The sequence below is a fragment of the Sphaerodactylus townsendi genome, linkage group LG04 (genome assembly GCF_021028975.2).
Source record: "Sphaerodactylus townsendi isolate TG3544 linkage group LG04, MPM_Stown_v2.3, whole genome shotgun sequence".
NCBI lineage: Eukaryota > Metazoa > Chordata > Lepidosauria > Squamata > Sphaerodactylidae > Sphaerodactylus > Sphaerodactylus townsendi.
In genome coordinates, this window is record NC_059428.1 from 152,937,055 (window position 1) to 152,952,085 (window position 15,031).

Sequence of the window (15,031 nt, forward strand, 5' to 3'; positions counted from 1 at the left end):
ACTAAACTTTCCCTTCTCACTAGACACAGTGTGTAACAGACTTTTCTCTGTGATACACCTCTGAAGATGCCAGCCACAGATGCAGGCAAAACGTTAGGAACAAGATCTACCAGACAACGGCCACACAGCCCAGAAAACCCATCAAAACCAGTTGAATCCGGCCGTGAAAGCCTTCGACAATATCTGTAATTAATTGAGTCGCTAAGGTCTTTGGACCCATGAATTAAGACAGAGTTTAATATGACCGGCCAATTGTTCATTCCATTTAAGGCATTGTATTACTACATTTCTATTAGCACAATAGAGACTAGATTTCTAATAAAGATCAGTTAAGAAGAGAATGTAGATAGGGCAGCTGGTAGCTCTCCAATCTGTTATAGACATCAAACTGCCACAATCTATAAAGATAGAGAAACTGAAAAATTGTCTAGAACGCCAGCAACAGTGGTGTCTAAAAAATGTAAGAGCTGTTTGAAAAATCTAATTTAGTGCCATGGAGACTAAAACCTAAATCTGAACGCAGTATTCAGGAGGACAACCAATTTATTAGTGCCTTTTCTGATCAGGACCACGGAAAGTACCCTGCCTCTTCAGGAGGTAAACGTTCTTTATTAATAAAGCAGTTAATGGCCCACTCTGCTGTATTCAATCCAGAAGAAGAGTACTGTGCAACTCATATTGCATACGGTTCCTGTAGGAACCCTAGGTGGTACAAATAATTTTTTTTAATGAGCTAGCACAGAACTGCAGCCTCTAGTGGAGGATCTAAAAAGCCATGAAGAAATAAATTGTTCCCAGACCTTGTTTGGCCACAAAATCTAGAGGACTGGAAAGCTGATCACCCCAGGTGTGGGCCTCTGTGGGGTCGCCCCATATTCACGCTACGGCCCATGCTAGGAGAAAGGCTGAGAGAAAAATGCAGAGGAAACGCCTTTTACTGAATCTGACCATTGATCTATCCAATTCACTATTGCCCACTCCAGCTGGCAGCTCCCTGGGGCTTCAGGCTAAGGTCTGACACATCACCTGCTGCTGTCTGATTCTTTTATCAGGATATGCTGAGGATCAAACCTGGGACTTCCTGAATGCTAATTTACACAGCCACAAAACTGAGTGTTTATTATTTTCCCTTAGGAAATCCCCTGACTTGAGGAGCACCTTCCACTTCCCAATGATGCTTGGCCCCTATCATAGATACAAGCGGAGCCGTTTTGCATGGTAGGACAACCGGGGAGGGGATTCACACAGGCCCCTCCCGCACATGCAGAATAAAGCCCTTTCACAACTGTTTGCAAGCGGATTTTTCTATCCCGCACAGTGAAATCCAGCTGCAAAAGTGCATCGAAAGTGGATCGAAAGTGCAGTATTCTGCATGTGCGGAAGGAGCCACAGACGAGTCCCAGTCCTGGGTTCGAGGCCGGGCCACCGGCGCACGTGTGCGCTGCGCGCTCTTCCGGTTGAGCAAAGTGGGGGAAAGGGGGCGCGATCCGGATTGGAAGGGCTCCCGGTTGCGTCAGCATCCAGCCCAGGCTGGGACGGCTCCTTTAAGAGCGGCGGCGGCGGCAGTGGGGCGCGTGTTGGAGGCCTGGCCGGCTGGCGGGCACCGGGATCTGCCACTGAAAGGAGAAGTTGTCGGAGGCGGTGCCCCCGGGGGCCGGTTGCGGGAGGCAGGGAAAGGCAAGGCTCGGGGCTCGCTGGCTCCCTGCCCACCCGCCAGGGGGCATGCCAAGTTGGCCACTCTCCGCCTGGCTAGCGCGCGTGCCATCGGGGGACCTCCTGCCTTGAGTCCCGGAGGGATGTACACCATCACGCGTGGGCCCAGCAAGATCGCCACTCAAAGGAGAACAGGTAAGCGGGGCCGGCACCCGCCTCCCCCCCCCTCCCCACCCCCCGGGCGGTGCATGCCCAGCGGGGCAGGGGACTGCTCCCCTTTGGGTGCTCTGCACCACCCACCCTGGCACCTTCGATCTCCCCCTTTGGGGACCGCTCTGGGCTCCTGCGCACACGTCAAGCCTGCCCCCTTCTGTCGAGGGGAACCCCCCCCCCCCGCCACACACACACAGGGGGCCCGGCTGAGCTTGCTCGCCTCTCCCCGCAGGTCCCACGCAGCAGGTGGACAGCAAGGCGAGCGCCCTGAAATGCAAGCGGCGGCCGCAGCAGCAACTCAGCTCCTGTCCCCTGTCAAGGTGAGTGGCGCTTGGACCCTCTCCTGTGGCTGGGGGGGGGGGGGGGATGCGCCCGATCCCCAATGCGCAGAAGTAGGGCCGCGTGGTGCCCTGCGCCCGGTGACCTTGCGGGCCGCGTGGGCCCCGGCTGGGATAGTGACAGCCCCCGGCGCGGGGGACGGGACAGCGAAGGGCCCCGATCCCGGCTTGCAAGGGGCTTTCCGGGCACCCGTTGCACGCACCCGCGACTGCAGGAGGCGGGCCAGCGAGGGATGACCTTGGGCAAAGGTTACCGGGGGTGTCCTTGCCACATGACTCCGGAAAGGAGCAGAGGGGCGGGCAGGAAGCAGCGTGGGGCGGGCTGAGCCAGGGGGCTGGAAGGCTTTGCAGCTGGGGGGTGGGGGGACGCCCAGCAGATAAGCGGGGGTCCCACGTGCTTCTGACGTTGGGAGGGGGGATTTGCTTGCGTGCTTCTGGAGGGTGAGTGTGTGTGTGTGGGGGGGCAGTAACGCGACCCACACTGCGCCCCCTCCCCGACTGTCCAACACATCACCTTTGCCCTGGAAAGCTCCAAGGACACGCCCCCCAGGGAAGGGGGCGGGACAGGGGGCGGGACCCGAAGATCCTAGAACACGCGGTCGCTTTTTGCCTAGTTCTTTCTGTCCTTGGGGAGCAGATAAGCTGGGGAAGGGTCATTGCCAAGATCCGGGCCCTAGAAGGCCAACACTGTGATGGGGATATTTAGATATTCTTCTGCCCTACACTCCAAAGCATTATCTATTGCAACGGAATACCTTGATGGGACAATACAAATAAGCCAAAGGATCAATAGTTTCAGTACAGCAGAGTTTATCCCATTCCAGCCCCCTGGAAGGAGAAGATATGCAATTGTGGGGAGGGGTCCTTCTTTGCAAGAATTGCCCCCCCCCCCCACCTCCATTAACTGACTAGAGTCATCACTGCCAAGAGATTGTCTACAGCGAGTTCCCCAGGCTCTGGTAATAACTAGGTTTGCCTGCCACACACAGAGCGACCCTTGAAGACCAGCTGGAGTCCACTAATCCAGAGCATGGTCAAGGTGGTTAGCCCTTAGTACCACGCTCCTCTTGTGTCCAAAGACTTTGTCCCATTCCCAGCTTGTTTCGTGATATGCTTCAAGATGCTGCCTTTGGCCGACAGAGCCCCAAACTGTCTGGGATGGGAGGTCGTAAAGACTTCTGGCTCCCCTATATCCACCTGCTTTTATTTAAATTAGGACTTTGGCCTGCACATGTGGGACAGAGGCCCAGATAACAATAGCCGCTCGCTAGGTGTGACGTTCCTGGGAAATCACAGCCTACGGGTGGAAGTAACAGGTGACAAAAGAGGAAGTGCGGTTGCATGCCTTCTTGAACTAGTGCTCGATCCTACTAACTTTTCCATTGGTACAAGAGGGCCTTGGATCCCCAGGTTCAAATTGCCACTCGGCCACAAAGCTCGCTAGGTGACCTTCAGCCAATCTTGCTCTCTCTGCTGACCCTACACCCAGCGTTTGCTTCAACAGTCAACAGTCAAGCAGAGAGGGCAGAGGGAAGCGCCCCATTGTGAGAGTGTCGGAGGCAAGTCAGGATTACAAACTGTAGGAAATGAAGCTGTTGTTCTGGGCTTTGCATTCTCCGTCCTCTTCCCACCGTGGGCTGCTTCCTTGACACTGACCTCAGAGCAGAGAGTGCCAACTGGTGCTTGCTGCATTTCGGAGTGAGCCTGGATCGGGTATAGAGTTCGGCAGGAAAGAGCTAGATGCGTGTGAACGGACTTAGTCTTACAGATACCACCAAACTCAAAATACACCCCAAAGTGTCCCAGATGGGGCAAATCTCCAATGGGAGAGAAGCCACAGAGTTATGGGAAACTTACGGGGGGGGGGGGTGAGCAGCAGTCGGCTCTCCTGACAGGGCCCCTGTTTGACTTTGGATTTCTACCAGGGCTGGGTGGGATTTATTATTAACTTCGGGTTTCCTCGGTAGCTCTGCTCCCAAGCTCGTGTTCAACAGGGTGAATGGCAAGAGACCACCGCTGATGCCACAGCAGATGCCAGCCACAGAAGAAAGCTACACGACAGCTCATGAAGAAAATGTCCGGTTCGTGTATGAAAGTAAGAAAAGCTGGGCTTCTGCCTTTTCCCTCCTCCCCATCTCTCTCTCTCTCTCTGAAGACAGAATAAGGAGATTGAGCGATGCTGGTCTCTTTAATCAGTGGATAGTTAGTATCTTCAGTCAGTTTCACAGGAGAGGTGGTTTCGCATCAAGAGGCCCATTTAATTAATTGTTAATTGCAGAGAAGCCAGCGTGATACCGTGGTTACTCTAGGAACTGGCAGTCGTGGACTCATACCCTCACCCTGCCACCGAAGCTTGCTGGGTGTCCACAGACCCATCACTTGCTTTCAACCTAGCCTACCTGTAAAGATTGTTGCAGATAATAGTGTAGACAGACAACAATGAATGGGACCCTGAGCTGCTTGGGTTGAAAATGGTATAGATTGTGGAGGGCAGAGTGGAAAGCCCTAGTCATGGCAAATCATGCCTCCCCAGTCAGTAGCTTTGACAGGAGGTCCAATTCAATGGACTTATAAGGGTGTAACAGTGCTTAGAATTGCACTGTGATGAACAATAACTAAGGCAGCAGTTGGCAGAAAATAGTTCTCTTGTAAACGAAGCACGGGAGCAAAGTCGAGATAAATTACATGAGCCGAAATCCCCTCTTCTAAAGAACCTCAGTCTTTTTCATGCGATGGGCCACCCTTAACAGCAGCCAGGCGAGTGCAGAATTCTATACTTTCCCCACCTCTTTCCATGCAGCCCCGTCAGTGAGGAAAGCTGCCATCGGTTGCCAGTTCCACTACGGAGACAGGCTCCTCTTCAATAAACAGGAAGTCAATAAAAAGTCACTTTTTCTGCAGAGCAGCTGCCACCACAGAGGGAACCATTTTAACAGAGATGCAGAATCCCTTCTGGGCAAAGTTGCTGCCAGCTCTTTCTAGGGAAAGCCTTCTGTGCTTTCAAAGAAAGAGCCTTCCTGCAGTTGGCAACAGAGGGACAAGAAACAGATATCTGAGGTCTACCGGTAATTCTTGCCAAGGCCCTGAACCCACGTTTGGGCAAGTGCTATTATCAGACTGGGATATAACTTCCATATATTCACTCATAGATCTGTGATATCCTTCAGTTTCACACATACCTCGAAGATGTGGAAGCCTCTCTTGTGAACAGAGTTGGTGGCCAAAGGAAATGGGACCTTTGTGGGCGCTTGCTTCCTCTGGAGTCTTTCCTGCCTCACGTCTATCTCTCTTTTTTCCTCTTCAGCCTGGCAACAGGTAGAACAGCAGTTGTTCAACAGCCACCCTGGAGAAAACGGATCCGGCCCCATGCAGTACACAGACAAGGTGCCCAGCCCGGAACTAAAAGGTTAGTCTAAATCAGAGGTAGGGAACCTGCGGCTCTCCAGATGTTCAGGAACTACAATTCCCATCAGCCCCTACCAGCATGGCCAATTGGCCATGCTGACAGAGGCTGATGGGAATTGTAGTTCCTGAACATCTGGAGAGCCGCAGGTTCCCTACCCCTGGTCTAAATGTATGAAGCGGCTGGGTATTGAGTCAGACCCATTCATCCATTTATCTCGGTATAGTCTACTCTGACTGGCTGTCCAGATGCTCAGGCAGAGAAAGGTCTTCCCTGTCACCTGTCCGGGAATGGATGATGGGAAACAACCCTTATTATTTAGCTGAGGGAACTGGGGAGAAGAACTTGGGAGTGGCCCTCCCATTTGTGGTCAAGAATGGTGATTGCAGCAAGCCGATAGCTGAACAGCTGGTGGAACAAACAGAACGGCTTTCAAGGGCTCCCTCCCCCCCCCCCCCAGCTCAAAGCTGCAAGGCATCCACCTGGTGCACACGAAATAGCACAAGTTGGCAGCTTCCTATTTCAATGATGAATAACTAGTAATTAACACATAATACGTAAAATGACACAGCCCTGCTCCAGCCCCAAATGCTGGCAGGGGAAAAAAAAGAGGGCCTCTACGCTGTTTCCAAATAATCACACTGCTGAGTTTGCGCAGGATTTAGTTGGGAGTCTGGGCCCACTGCTGAGAAGCTGTAACCAAAAAGGCCCCCACAAGAGCCCAGTTCATGGAAGCCACTGAAAGGCATGAACTAGAAGCCCCGATAGAGCTTCACAAAGGGTATTTTCTTGGGATGGAGAAGTCCCAGGTAGTGATGTCAAGCTCCAGGTAGTGGGTGGGGATCTCTTGGGGTTACAGGTGATCTCCAGGCGGTAAAGGTCAGTTCAACTGGGGAAAACGGCCACTTTGGATGGTGAACTTTATGAGATTATACCCCAATGAAGTTCTGACCCAACCCCACCCTTTTAAGCCTCCAGCACAAACATCTCCTGGCTTTTCCCATCCTGGAGCTAGTAGCCATCGTCCCAGGGTCAAATGGAAGGTGATGGGTTCCTGTCCTTTCTTCCACCTTTATGTACCTCTCCTAGAGGTTGCGTGAACAAAACCAGATTTGCAAAACACATATTTCACTATCAAAACGACCTGATATTCTGTAACCGTAGTAGAGCCAGAAACGACGCTACAAACTATCCTTAAACCTTATCGCCTTCCTAAAATACTCGGTGCAGCATAGAGTTTTATAACATGAAGTTAAAAGTTAAATAATTCAAAGAGGTCAACCAGGTCGCTTGAACCATTAAACATTTATGTTTAATACCTGATTGAGAATATTTCTTAACTTCCTGGTTAAGCTCTAACTTGAAAAAATGGACAAAGAACTGGTTTGTTTCGTTAGTTAGAAATAATGTTTACTCCTGTTTACTCCAGGTTAGCGTGTAAAAAAAATTAGCCACCTTCAACCAGGTTAACAAAACATCACACAGTTTCCTTTCAATGTATAACTCTAAAATGGAACGAAAAAGGAGTTTGGTTATTATTTTACGAGTCACTTTGTAACTTTGCCTGAGGCCTCTCTGTCTGGACCTCGCTTCCCCCCCTACACTACATTAAAAGACTTCCCCCCTCTGCAGTTGCTACCTATAAGTTGGTAACCTCCAAGAATTACAGCCGGCCTTGAGGACAGAGGTCATTTACTCGGGGGCAAATGGCTGCTTGGGAGGGCGGACTTGATGGGATTATATTTTTCTGAAATCCCTTCCTTTCCCAAATCCTGCTTACCCAACGGTTCACCACCAAACCTCCATGAATTCCCAGACCTGGAGTTGGCCACTGGACTCCTTGGAAAGAGTCATCATTATTGCACTTTGCTTGCATGATGTTTTTTTCATTTAAATTGGCTGCAGTTTTTCCAGCGCATAATTCACTTATTGAAGCACATGCAAAACAGCACAGCTCGTTTTCTTCATGGGGCCTTTGTTTTTATTAACGTTGCTTGCGCTGCGTACGGTATTAAAAACAACGATTCTGCATCGTGACTCTCCACAACTAAACAAGCAAGATATCTTATTTCAGGAGGAAAGTTTCTTTAAACACAAGCCAAGGAATGAAAATGATGCTTTAGGCCTAGCCTTGGCCAAAATAACAAAATGGTTGTTTTATTTTATTAAGTACCTTTAAATAGCTAAGCAACATTTTACCCCACGGTTCAAACCAGTGGTGGGATTCAAATAATCTAACAACCGGTTCCGGTGGCGAGATTAAAATAATTTAACAACCGGTTGTTTACAAGCACTATTTTAACAACCGGTTCTGCCGAAGTGGTGCGAACCAGCTGAATCCCACCGCTGGTTGAAACTCAGCTCCCTTTATTTATTTGCTTCATTTATCCTCACCTTTCTCTTTAAAGTGGATCCTTCTCCTCTCCTGCACTTTACCCTCACAACTTTGTGAGGTAAGTTACACCAAAAGTGTATAACTGGCCCAAGAGAGTGGGGTATTGGAACTTGGTTTCCGGGATACTAGGTCTAGGCCAACACTCTTAACCACTGCCTTTCCTCCTAGTATTGAACCACACGTTTTGAAGTGATGACTACTGTCTTGAATTTAAGAGTTTGATCAGTGGCGAAGCCACCAGGGGGCCGGGGGTGCGTAGTGCACCGGGCGCACCGAGTCTGGTCACGTGGGGGCGGAAAAATCCCCCACAGCCCCTTTGGCCCGGCTCCCCCATGGTACCCCACTTACTTTTAGGAATGCAACATCCCAGAGAAGAAGCCTGCCTGCATTGCCTGGGCCTGGTGGGAACTACATTTCCCAGGGGCTCCTGGGAAATGTAGTTCCCACAAGGCCCAGGCAATGCAGGCAGGCTTCTTCGGCCTGCTCCTTTCCTAAAAGTAAGTGGGGTGGGGTGGGGTGCTTCAGGGGTCCGTGGGGGGCCACGAGGGGGGCGAAAAAGCCAGAGGGTGCACCGGGCGCACTCTGGCCTAGCTACGCCTCTGGGTTTGATGGATTTTTAGCTCTGGTTCACCGGAAAACCTTTCTCAACCAGTCTTTGCATTTTGCCTTGGTTCTACTGCACACAATTGCACTTTCCATTGCAACCCTGTGGCATCAACGCAGAGGCAGAAATCGCAAATAAGGTCTCATATTCAATGAGAATTGTTAGCAGAGCTCACTGACAGTGGGTTTGCCCCCTGCCCCTCTGGCCTGCAACCCTCCATATTCCCTGGAACATCTTCCCTCATGCTGAAATGGGAAAGGGGAATTAGTAGAAATTATGCCTCCCTCCTCTGCCAGCAGACAACAGGGCTTTTTTTGTGCCATGGACGCTTTTGGTAGTCTGGTGAAGCCTATGTGTAAAACACATACGATTACAAAGACAGCCAATTATTTTGCCATGCAGTTGTACTAAATTTCATTTAGAGATTAGTAAAAGATGTAACTTTCTTCCAGCCAGGTTTTTGGATCCTCCCCACATCTTTACACAGAACCCTAGAGGGCTGAGCATCTGTATTTACAGAATAGAAAAGGGGCTACTGTTATATAACACTCTGCCGTCCGATGCCCTTTTCGCCTGCACTAAGATGTCACGGAAAGGATTTTGTTTCCATACCCTCTCACACACATTTCCTCTTTCTCTCTTTCAGATTTTGTGCCAATAGATCTTGAAGACTGGTGGGCACAGCAGTTCTGGGCCAAAATTAAGAATGGCTCTTAATGCAGGATGCAGTAGAACGATTTTACAACTGAAACACTAAAGTTCGAGGTACCCCCCAAGGCCTGCCCCTGCCCAAGAGGAGAGAGAAGCGTTGGGACCATGGCAGACCTGCTCATTGGCTATGTCCACAGCGAGGGGCAGGGAAGAGACCAGACTCTGCCCAGCTGTGCTACTTCGGTGCTGGCTTTTGCACAAGGAATATTCCTGGAGACGGCAAGTTCTGGATGTGCTGTGGTGATGTGGGAGTGGGCCCGGGGAGGGGCCAGCAGCCCCCACTGTTCTCTCGCTCTGGGCCGGCACGCTACTTATAAGCCTGTGGTGCGGCCTGCAGCCAGGACTGTTTTCAGAATAAAAGTGCTGATGACATCAGCGGAACGAATGACGCTGTCTGCGAGGAGTTATTGTGGGGAATAGGCCAAGGACGCTGGGAAACAAGACTGCGTGACTGGCAAACCAAGAACAAACCAACTAGGAGACTTTGGGTCTAGGCAGAAACAGCCTCTTTGATCTGTGTGACATTGGGGGAGCAATAATAATCATGGTATCAACATTTACAAGTCCCTAGGTAGCTTTTCCCTCCTTTTGATTCATGCTTTAGCCTAGAAATGAAGTAACATTTTGCATTCAGTTGGAAACATTCTGTTCTTCAGGTACAAGCCAAGGTTGACATTCGGGGCTCTAATCACCTTCACAGATTCCTACAGCTTCAAAGCACAGAGCTGGCCTACCTATCTAGCATGGCTTTTTCTACACTGTACCATTTCAGACAGCAGAAAGGAGAATCTCACGTTTGCATGCGCTCCCATGGAGGGAAGGGAACAGCCCTTGCACATTTTAAAAAGTACGCTAAGGTACATCCTTGACTCCGACATCCTCTCTTGCTAGATTTCTGTGTGCAAGACATGGAAGCAGCGTTCCAGTGCAAGTCTCTCTTGCTTGCCATTTAAAACAGCACATGCCAGGGAAGTGGTCCCCATGCATCCATGCAGCAGAGCATTCACAGGCGTAGATGTTCTTCTCCGCTCCCCTGAGTGTCCATGAAATGCCTCCACGACCAAGCAATGTTCCCAGCCTTGTGATCTTTGCTGTGCCTTGGTTATTTAGTGGTTATTTAATCCAACATCTTGGGTTGTCCTGTTGAGCTACAGGCCAACTCTTTTGAGAACTGACACACAGACCATAAAAAGGCATACACGTCACCCTTCTGAAAATCTGGTTTTATTTTGGAGATGAGAGGGTGGGGGAATGTCATCGCTACAGCCAACTGCAGTACGTAAGAGCCATCAAAGAGCAGATACACACACCACACACACACACACACTTTTCCGAGACACAGACAAGCCCTGCACTCCTCCCTTTGAATATGACCTCTATCTTTCCAATCTTTTAAAAATATAATTTTCAGATGCAGAGATGCATACACACACAGGCAAAAAACCAACAAAAATGTGAATCACGAGGGAGAAAATCACAGACAGGGTATATATGTCAGAGGACCTTGTACCTATACTCTGTCTCAGATAAAGATGTCAGTACGGTCAGTTGAGGTGTAGTGGTTAAGAACATTGTATGCAATATATCATCTTTTTGTGAGACAGAGCATAGTTGGGTTCCGTGGCTTCTTTCATAGATGGCTAATTGTCTGCCAGATGTCACATGGACGGAAATGATCAATGGTGCTTCTCAGTTTCTGACTCCCTCCTCGGCCATTCTTGCGGTAAGTACTGGGGCTGAAGCAACAATGGACATCCCAAAATCACAACCCAGATTCGTAAACACACTGTGCAAAACTGCAGAAACTTGTGCAAGGGGAAGATGTCTGCAGCATAAGCCAGTGCAGAAAACAAAATTAAAAGGGACTTACTCTTCCGGACCTAGGATATCTAGAGGAGTTGGTTTGCCAGTGAAACCAGGCTGCAGGGAGCCTTTCTTCCTACTGCAAACTGCTTGCTGCAGAGGCAGAGCTACTCACAAAATTGCTGCCACAAAATCCCTGCCACAGGAAACAGAACCAGCCACAAAATGGCAGCTGTGGCTTACCTGAAGTCACACAGTGAAGATCCTCGTGCTGCGATAATGGCTGCTGCCAAAATCACTTTTTTCCCCTGAAAAATCTGCACACCCAATCAAATCTCCAATCAGAAGTCATCCTGTTCTACCCGCTTTTTAAAAAGTGTCAACAGGTCCCATCTGGGGGACTCCTTCTCCAAGAGCCAGAGAAAATATCCTCGTGAGTGCATCCAGATAGGGCAGGTTCCTTACTTTCTGATCCCACTTTTAACAGCAGAAATTAAGCAGGTCAGGCAAACCCTGATACTCACAGGGACGTGTCCCTTTGAGTGTTCAGGAACAGGACACACATCTGTCTGCCATGTTTAACAAATCAGAGAAAGGAAACACCATTGGGAACTCAAATTGGTTTTGAGATGGGACAACCATCGCCCCCACCCCTGCAAATCTGCTTGAAGCAGTTGAAGTACTCTATTCTCTGGTTATAGACAAATGTACTGGGGAACATGCTAAATTGTGACATCAATACTACACAACCTGTAAACGAGTCACTGCCTTCTGTATAAGGGAAAGCAACGGAAACAAAAGAAAGGACTTGCAAATATCTGCACTTTTCCTCGCATGCCAATATTTTCATTCTGACCCCTTCCGCACGTGCAGAATAACGCACTTTCAATCCACTTCCAATGCACTTTGCAGCTGGATTTCAGTGTGGAATAGCAAAATCCACTGGCAAATTGTGAAGGTGAACTGAAAGTGCATTATTCTGCACGTACGGAAGGAGCCTCTGTGACGTCTTTGCGTGGCAGAGCTGAGGCCTCTGCCAATCAAAATGGGGGTGGGTGGATGTTGCCTGTTCCCTGAAGCCAGACGCTCTCTCAGTGATTCTGCGGCCTTGGGGAAAAGTCCAGCAAGGGATCCAGAATCACAGCCGCTCTGTCTGAGGTAGGTGGGAGCCAGTGGTACCAGTATTCTGTTCGTCCCTTTTCTGGGGTGCCTGGCCGTAAGTGACTGAAGCCCTCCCAAGTGCAGGGCCCAAGGCAGCTGCTGCTTGCTGCCCACTGGCTAAGATTGCCCCTCCATGAAACCAACATCTTCTTGCAAAATGTACTCCCTTCTCACTTATAATCAGGGGAATTGTTGAACGGGTGCAAAAACTCTCCTTTTCAGAGGGCAGGAAGCATAGCCCTCATCCTGTCAAATCTAGGCAGCACGGCAGCACTGGTAGGTTGGATCATGCAACATCCATTTCTTATGTCACAAAAGCAACCTGGGGCAGCAAACAGGAGCTAAACATCTCACTACAGAAAATGCTCGCTCACAAACATTCAACTCGGCCCTTCCAATAATGGAGCTGGCAAACCCAGAGGCGAGCTTATCACGAGGCCAGGCAAGATTGCCACGTTCAGCCGCAGATTTCAGCAGCAGCGGATTTTGTGGACAAGGCTCACGCAGAATGCCAGGATCAGCTGTGCCACATGTCCATTAATGGGAACGGGTACCAGCCAGACTATTTGCATCAAGGTACTGAAGCGTTCTAAGCTCTCCCTGGCCAAACCGGACGGAATGTGAACACCGACATGGTAAATAAGAAGGATAACAAACGCTAATGCATTTATATATTTAAAAAGACAAAGGACCCACACTTGATATTCCTTCTTTGAGTTTCCACCTTGGTTGCCTGGCATTGTAAACAGAAGCCGGAGGTGGAGGAGGGGATATCAGCTCGGGCGGCTGGCTGCTTTAGCATGGACTACTGCAACATCGGGGCCTTCTCTTGTAAATCAGAGCTGACGAACCATGCACAACATACACACACATACACGCTGAACAGGCCTTGGATGGTTTGAGATAGCCTTGGGGAAACCACGGGCTGTCCCTTGGAACATGCAGAGTTATTTCTAGGTCAATTGGGAAAAATTCAGATTTCCTAAGCATCCCCACACATTTTGGGTGGCACTCTCTTTTACATCACACATCAGAGAGAATCAAAGCATATCTGGGATCTTATTGGGGCAGCCTGATCGTCGGTTGCACATCACGGATAATGCCACGGGCCTGTGCAATGCCATTAAAACCTAGAAACTAGAACGGAATGAGAAGCAGAAGACAATCACGGATTCCTTCTTCACCCTTCCTCCTCCAGAATTCAGATCGCAAATCATTTAAAGATGAGGAATCCAATGTCTATAACATCAGAGACTGGATTTTCCTCTGTCTCCAGAATCTACTCAGACCACTCTCAGATGTGGTGGCTGAAATCCAGTAGAGGCGAGCCCACAACCGTCTGAGCAGAGCAGAGAGTTGAAAGAAAACTTCCTAGATACCCAGTTCCACTCACATACAGTGTTACTACAGACACGGCTATCACACGCCACCCAACATGTGGATTATTGGACAATCTCTCAGGCAACTAACTGCCTCAGTGGCCAGGAATCGGACTCCTTGCTGGCTGGAGTGCATGAAAATCAAATTCCATAGTACTGGGACAGACTCCTCTGAAGAGGAAAAGATGGTAAACTCTAAGAAACATTATTGTAATTCTGAGACCGGCCGGTTCTTGGTTTTCCACATGCACATCAGAAAAGGGTGCAGTTGCTAACACCAGATTGGGGAGGGGGGGCATGCATTTCTTAATTCTTGCTCAAGGTATAGACAGTGCCCCACTCATCTGTTTGGGCTGGCCCCTAACAAGTAGTTGTGTAAACTCACAGCTGCCACTGTATGGGGGAAGGCTTTGGGGTTGCTGTTGTTTGTTTTTTGTTTTTTGCTGTGTTCCCATTTGCTTGGGCTCTAATGCGGATATATATATTTGGTGATCTAGCTAGCAGCATTCTCAGGGCTCAGTGCAGAGCAGGCACCAATCAAGTCTGACACGTGCCTGGGGTGGGGTGTGGGGGACCCGCACTGACCTCAGGACTGGGGGGGGAGGGGGAGGACATTTGAGACTCTTGTCCCAAAACATGCCTGGATCTACCAAAGCAAGTTACCGGATTTCCCTTTTCAGATAGAGGTCAAAGCTCAGGCCCTTCCCTTCCACATGGCAATCTTTTTTTTCTGTCAAAGAACCCAAACACTATCTCTGAACATGTTCACCATCATTTTGAAATAATATGCCACCTTTGCCACAAAAAATCCCCTCCCCCCCTCCGGATCTCTTATGTTTTTAAAATACACCTCCATGTTGCAAAAGAAAACCACCATGGGGGAAGAAACGAACAAACTTCCCCCCCTTGGGTTGTACCTCCACACAACTGTATGGCTACCCTTGGGTTGAGGGGAGGATGCACAGGTCTGGATGAACAACCTTGTGGTGAGACTTCCCTGTCAAAGGCGAACTCACTGCTACGCAGTCGCTTGGAGGCACAGGGGCTGCTTCCCAGGATCAAGCCACCTCCTGCTGCAAAGGCAACAGCACTGTGAAAGAGCCTGGTGTGGCTCAGCTGACGTGGGAGTGACTTGAAGCTGGCAGGGGACACTTCCATGCTCACCAGTGGTCTTTCTGTGGCACGATTCAAGTCCGGCCTTTGAACAAGCTTGGTTCGCGCGGTAGAAGAAGAGTTTGGATTTATACCCCACCTGTAAGGAGACTCAAGGTGGCTTACAAGCTCCTCTCCCCACAACAGACACCTGGTGAGATCAGTGAGGCTGAGAGAGCTCCAAAGAACTGTGACTAGCCCAAGGTCACCCAGCAGGAA

General features: G+C 49.7%; 1 protein-coding gene across 1 annotated transcript; it reads left to right on the forward strand.

Annotated features, from left to right (window-relative positions):
• The first annotated feature begins 1,528 nt into the window (after positions 1-1,528).
• MCRIP2 (MAPK regulated corepressor interacting protein 2) lies at positions 1,529-9,702 on the forward strand. The gene is made up of 5 exons (XM_048495060.1): positions 1,529-1,848; positions 2,099-2,186; positions 4,172-4,299; positions 5,509-5,610; positions 9,253-9,702. The coding sequence occupies exons 1-5, from the start codon at positions 1,797-1,799 to the stop codon at positions 9,321-9,323; spliced, it is 441 nt and encodes a 146-aa protein (XP_048351017.1). The 5' UTR covers positions 1,529-1,796; the 3' UTR covers positions 9,324-9,702.
• The last annotated feature ends 5,329 nt before the right edge of the window (positions 9,703-15,031 follow it).

What these genes read in the sequence shown, in the direction of transcription:
- MCRIP2 (XM_048495060.1), top strand. Translation starts at nt 1,797, where the DNA reads ATGTACACCATCACGCGTGGGCCCAGCAAGATCGCCACTCAAAGGAGA. An exon ending in CGCCACTCAAAGGAGAACAG is followed by an intron (nt 1,849 to 2,098) that starts GTAAGCGGGGCC and finishes CTCTCCCCGCAG; the next exon opens with GTCCCACGCAGCAGGTGGAC. An exon ending in TGTCCGGTTCGTGTATGAAA is followed by an intron (nt 4,300 to 5,508) that starts GTAAGAAAAGCT and finishes TTTCCTCTTCAG; the next exon opens with CCTGGCAACAGGTAGAACAG.